The following is a 6,161-nucleotide window of genomic DNA, read 5'->3' on the forward strand; positions in this document are numbered from 1 at the left end:
TGTTATTTTTTGTTGCAGATAAGCAGTAAAGATGAAGATTTTTTAGATCTTTCTGTAGATGTTGAACAGAACACATCGATCACACACTGTTTAAGGTAATTGTCATTCAGTTCGGGATCCATGCGGGCTGGGCTTCAGCACTCTTACCCCATGCCGTCTTTTTTCATGTTATTATAGAGGAAAACCACTGAACTGTGTATATTATAAGTTCACCATTGCTGCTGACAGTATGCACTGCAGATTTCCAGGTTAATAGCACACACTTCTCATCTATCTCATCTAGGTTCATCTATTTCTGATGAACTCGCTGCACCGTAGTGACGCCGCTAAGCTGTTAAATATATTGTATTTTGTTGTTGTGCAGACTAGTTCTCTTCCAGAAGGAAGGACACTGTCCTCCTAATGCCTTCCATTGAGCGTAGCTACGTTACCAGGGTCCAATATTGACTTGTAGGGTAATTCCCGTGGATCGGTGGCAGTCTAGAGACAGTTTTCTTCCCTCTGATAAAGGACTGATTTGCATACCTTTTTCCTTACGGTGCATTACTTGTATGACCTTATTCTGTAGCTGAATCTCCTTGATGAGACCCAGTACCCCCCAGGGGCACATGTTTCTGTCTGCATGCTTTTGCATTGTAAATGCACCTCTGGGCTATAATTTTTGACGTGATTCAGCATCGGTGGAGGATGTGTAATCCAGTGCAATTAGAACTTTGCTTAAAAGGTTTTTACCAAGTTTTGGTTTCAAAAGCACCGCAACCAATAACTGAGGTCAGCGGCTTTACCCACTAGCTGCTGACCTCACTGATCGGTTGCAGCGCTGTCAGACAATAACAGAATCTGGGGGCAGCGATGGCAACTCAGTGCTGGATCTGGACTTTTCTTTTTAGAATAAAATTTGAGGGTTTGTCATGAAGTTGGGAACCCTCTTTAAAAAGTTATCCCCTATCTTTAGGATATTGGATAACTTACTCTTTTCTGTGGGTCTGACCTCTAGAGCCAATAATCTTGAGAACGGGGCTTTACAAAGCCCTGGCTGCATGGAGTGGAGGTGGAGCATGCACCCTTGCTGTCCCATCACGCTCTATAAGAAGACAGGTGTGTCCCGCTCTCTATCCCCGGTAGTCCCATAGTTAATGAATGGAGCGGAGGTGTGCATGTTGGCCATCACTTCATTGAGACAGGACTTCGCAGACCCCCATGCTCGGGATCCGCAGTCGGACCCCCCACAATTGGTGAGTTTTCCTTACCCTCATGGATACAGGATAGCATAAGCTTGGTATGGATCTCTTCCTTGCAGGGCCAATGTTTGGGAAAATCATAACCTGGTTCTCTGATCTCTTCATTGGGGGATGTTAAGATTTGTTACCTTTAAGTATTGGTGATGAGCGACCGTCCTTGGATAAGGTGTTTGAGCATGCTCAGGTGTTATCCGAGTGACCTCGGCATGCTTGAGTAATATATTTCTGTCCCCGTGGCTTCATGTCTCGTGGCTGTTTGACAGCCGTAACACATGCAGGGATTGCCTAACAGCCACAAACCATGCAGCCGCAGGGACTCGAACATATTGTTTGAGCACACCCTAGATCCTCGGATAACACCCGAGCTTGCTCAAATAACACGTTATCCAAGCACGGTCGCTCATCACTAGTAATTGTCAACCATTAACAGTTTATTTTAATTAATTTTATGTATTTTATTCACTTTAGGGGTTTTAGCAACACGGAGACCCTTTGTAGTGAGTACAAGTATTACTGTGAAGAATGTCGCAGTAAGCAGGAAGCACATAAGAGGTGATGTATTTTGCAATGGGGACTTATGTACTGACCTTGAGATAACGTTTCAGACATGATATACTGTTCAAAAAAATAAAGGGAACACTTAAACAACACAATGTAACTCCAAGTTAATCACACTTGTGAAATCAGTCTGTCCAGTTATGAAACACTGTAATCAATTGTGCAAATGGAATAGATAGCAGGTAGAGATGATAGGCAATTAGCAAGACAACCCCTATAAAGGAGTGGTTCTGCAGGGGGTGACCAAAGACCATTTCTCCGTTCTCATTCTTTTTGGCTATTTTGGTCACTTTTGCATTTTGTCGTTGCTCTCACCCCCTAGAGGTACTGTACAGTAGCATGAGGCAGTGTTTACAACCCCCAGAAGTTGCTCAGGTAGTGCAGCTTATCCAGAATGGCACATCAATACGAGCTGTGGCAATAAGGGTACCTGTGTCTGTCAGCACAGTGTCCAGTGCACGGAGTACATACCAGGAGAAGTGGAGGGGGCCGTAGGAGGGCAACAACCCAGCAGCAGGAGCAATACCACCTCTATTGTGAAAGGAAGAGCAGTGCCAGAGCCCTGCAAAATGACCTCCAGTAGGCCACTAACATCCATGTGTCTGCTCACACTGTCAGAAACAGACTATGAGGGTAGTATGAGGGCCAGATGTGCACAAGTGGGTGTTGTGCTTACAGCCAAACATCATGCAGGGCGATTGACATTTGCCAGAGAACACCAAGATTGGCAGATTCAACATTTGCGCCCTGTGCTCTTCATGGATGTTTTGAGGCATTGTCTTCTTGTCTTGAGGCATTTCCACTGAAGTTGGATCAGCCTGTAATTTGATTTTCCACTTTGGTTCCAATATCATTCCAAATCCAGACGTCCCTGGGATATTAATTTTGATTTACATTGACTATCTTTGTTTTTTTGTTCTCAATCCATTCCACTATGTAATGAATAAAGATTTGCAACTGGAATATTTCATTCCGTAATATCTAGTATGTGGATTATTAGTGTTCCCTTTTATTTTTATATATATTTTATACTTTTTCACTTTTTTATGGCGTATTTCCCCAATTTTCCGTACAATGAATGTTGAAAATTATAACTCTGCGCACAAAAAAAAAAATACAGCTACATTGGCCGAAAAATCAAAGTTGTATCTTTTGGAAGTAAAGGCAGACAGACCAGACGCTGCGGATTATCATTTTATTGCCACATTTGTTAACCGTTCGTGTCCAGATGATCGTTCTCTTATCTAATCGTGCTGTATTTGTCCATTTCAGGATGAAAGTAAAAAAGCTGCCTATGATTTTAGCTCTTCACCTAAAAAGGTTCAAATACATGGACCAGCTGCATCGATATACTAAGCTCTCATACCGAGTAGTTTTTCCTTTAGAGCTTCGACTTTTTAACACATCGGGAGATGCCACCAACCCAGACCGAATGTATGACCTTGTCGCTGTGGTTGTCCACTGTGGAAGGTAGGATCGCGTTCTATAAGGACCTTTTGTTGTTGTGCATGCCTAAACTGGCATACGTTCTCCAGAGGTTCCTGAGAATTGTAGACCTTGTTTGCCGTCTAGATTAATGGTGAGTCCTGGCTTACACAATTTCCAAAGATTTCAACTACAAGGGGCGTCCATCCCAAAGCGGCTCTTAAGAATGGACCTGTCACTTTTTGTAGCCTCTTCACCACTTTCAAAGCTAGATTATTTTAATTGAAAAAAAGTTACAGAAGACTGAATCTTGGCATTGCAGCGTATATGTTCTTTTTTATTTTATTTTTATTTTTTTTTGCCGTTTTCCGCCTAAAAAGAGGTGTACATAATTCTGAGGTGGTCTTTCTCATAGTTAAGAATGGACAGGCATGGATATATTCATCTAATGCAATTATAGACTTATATTTAGCAGTAAAGTTACCGTACTGAATTTGTCAGGCTCTTTGATATTAAATTCATTGTTCCTTTTTCTTTTTTTCCCTACCCCTTATTTTAACAGTGGTCCAAACAGGGGACATTATATTGCAATAGTGAAGAGCCACGACTTCTGGCTGTTGTTTGATGATGACATTGTAGAGGTAAGTAATTTCCAGACAGACTAAATTAAGTTTTGACTTTATTTTTCATATTCCTTTCTGATCATCAAGTTCTGAGAAGAGAATTTCTGGAAAAAAAAAATTGAATAAATTTGGAAATTCTTGATTTTTCTCTTATAGTGAATATTTACACCTGCTTTGTTCAAAAAGTATCCAGGAACCTATTGCCATTTACATTTCAAGGTGTTTATTTATTTTTGAAATTTCTCTGTGTATGAGGCATTACTTACCTGCTGAACCCTCCGCTGTTCCAGCACTGCTGTTCCAGCACTGCTGCTCCGCTGACCCTTTTCAGATTTCTGACATTTTTTTCTGTGCTTGTGACCGCTGCCAGATACCGGCCTTGGTACAGAACGAGAACAGAGATTTGGCTTCAGCACTCTTTCATGTAGATGGTTGGAATATTGCCGTAAAGAACTGTTTGGAGCATTCATGCGCCGGCACCAGGACATGAGGGTTTAAAGGGGTGGTTCTCATGATTGATCTTCAGGAACTTCCTATTTGCCTGGGAGGCAGTGCCGTACTGATGATTGATGGAACCGTTCAGACCAGGGATGTTATTGCTCCCCTGGCCCGAACTGTGCACTTCCACTACAGAGGCAGCTTTGCCTCTGAAGCACTGAAGCAGTCCATTTTTCTTCAAATGGGAAATCTCCTTCAATAGGATTTTCTGTGTTTGACACCCCTCTTGGTACGTCCTTACCCTCTTATAGAGCCCGTTGAGGTGAAAGAATAGGGAGCTTTCAGCTGGACCTCGTATTATTAACCAGAAAGTGTTGCATCATCTGTTTTGCAAGACCCCTCTGTCCACTGAAATTAAAGGGGTTTTACGCTGTCTGCAAAGTGAAGCTCAAACACTCACAGGTAAGTAAAATGGATAAAAAAAAAAACTCTCCTCACCGGGTCCAGCATCGGCTTGATTTCTGTGCCAGCTGTAGTAGTCTTGTATGAACAGCGCACATCCCAGCTGCAGCCACTCATTAAGCTAAGCAACTTGTTCCGTCTACATTGGCAGAACCGCTGATCTCAGAGATTGGCTGCAGCGGTGATGTGAGTTGTAGTTGTGCTTTCACTGCTGCAGCCAAAAAGCAGAGATCAGAGCAGCAGCGGGTGGATTAGGGTGAGTGCCATCTTTCTCAATTCTACATGCGTCTAAGTGTTTGGAGACCACTTTCTGAAAGTCAAAAACCCCTTTACAAGGTAACATTATCCCTGTTAGATGGGCAATCCTTTTTTTTTTTTTTTAAATATATATATATATATATATATATATATATATATATATATATATATATATATATATATATATATATATATATATATATATATATATTTTATGCAATGTTCCTAAGAACGGACACTCAGGTAGTCACTAACTACCTGTCTTGTGCCCGGCGCTGATCTTGGCCGCCACAGCGTGGTCACAGACTGGTCCTGCTGGCAATTCAGCTGCTTCCCCTGATGTGATGCCTATAGAGCAGTGACTGGTTTTCCTAAATGCGTGAAGTTGGCTGTCAATCAGCATGACGCCAGCAGTCACACCCCCGACAGAGCAGCCCAGAAGAAGAAGAGCTTCTCTTTTGGCGTGGAGCAGCTGAATCGCTGGCAGGAGCGCTCAGTGATCACTCAGACGGCACAACAAGCAGGTAGTTTGCAACTATCTGCCTGTTAATCTTTAGGCCCATAGTAAAAAAAAAAAAAAAGAATTAATGGATGACCCTTTTTTATTGTGTAAATGACATACCCTTTAGTTGTATAGTTGTTAAAATCACTTTTTAGAGCCGTACATTAAATTCCCATGTTTTTTTTGTTTTTTTTTTATTTCTGCAGAAAATAGATGCACAAGCGATAGAAGAATTCTACGGGTTAACGTCGGACATCTCTAAAAACTCTGAATCTGGGTATATTCTCTTCTACCAGTCTCGAGACTAGATGAGAACTGTGACAAAGACATACATTCTGCCTCATTTCTTCTTCTTCGTACAGTTGGAACAAGGAGAAAGCACTGATCACTAGATATGTATATATACAGACACATATATGGCTAGGTATATGTGTACAGGTGACGTATATATGTATCTGCTACTACAGATGAGAAGAGGAAAGCCTGGAGTACTGGGAGCTCAGGGGGGCATTAGCGCACTTTGCACACGCCGAAGCAAAGAACATGGATCAAGGAAACAAAAGAAAACTCATATCACGAGAATTGATTTATTTGCTCTCAGGAATCACGCTCACCATAAAGTCCCATCACTACTACTGCGAAGAACGAGAACAC

General features: G+C 41.9%; 1 protein-coding gene across 1 annotated transcript in view; it reads left to right on the plus strand.

Annotated features, from left to right (window-relative positions):
• Nucleotides 1-6,161, plus strand: part of USP12 (ubiquitin specific peptidase 12) — a 90,147-nt gene that overhangs the window by 82,950 nt on the left and 1,036 nt on the right. The window contains exons 5-9 of the mRNA XM_077298306.1: nucleotides 19-95; nucleotides 1,710-1,793; nucleotides 3,072-3,269; nucleotides 3,787-3,865; nucleotides 5,714-6,161. The exon at nucleotides 5,714-6,161 is cut by the window's right edge and continues 1,036 nt beyond it. Of these exons, the coding sequence (XP_077154421.1) occupies nucleotides 19-95; nucleotides 1,710-1,793; nucleotides 3,072-3,269; nucleotides 3,787-3,865; nucleotides 5,714-5,815 (540 nt within the window). The 3' untranslated portion in view covers nucleotides 5,816-6,161. The remainder of the gene's footprint in view (nucleotides 1-18; nucleotides 96-1,709; nucleotides 1,794-3,071; nucleotides 3,270-3,786; nucleotides 3,866-5,713) is intronic.

This window comes from Ranitomeya variabilis, chromosome 3 (assembly GCF_051348905.1).
Source record: "Ranitomeya variabilis isolate aRanVar5 chromosome 3, aRanVar5.hap1, whole genome shotgun sequence".
Classification (NCBI taxonomy): domain Eukaryota; kingdom Metazoa; phylum Chordata; class Amphibia; order Anura; family Dendrobatidae; genus Ranitomeya; species Ranitomeya variabilis.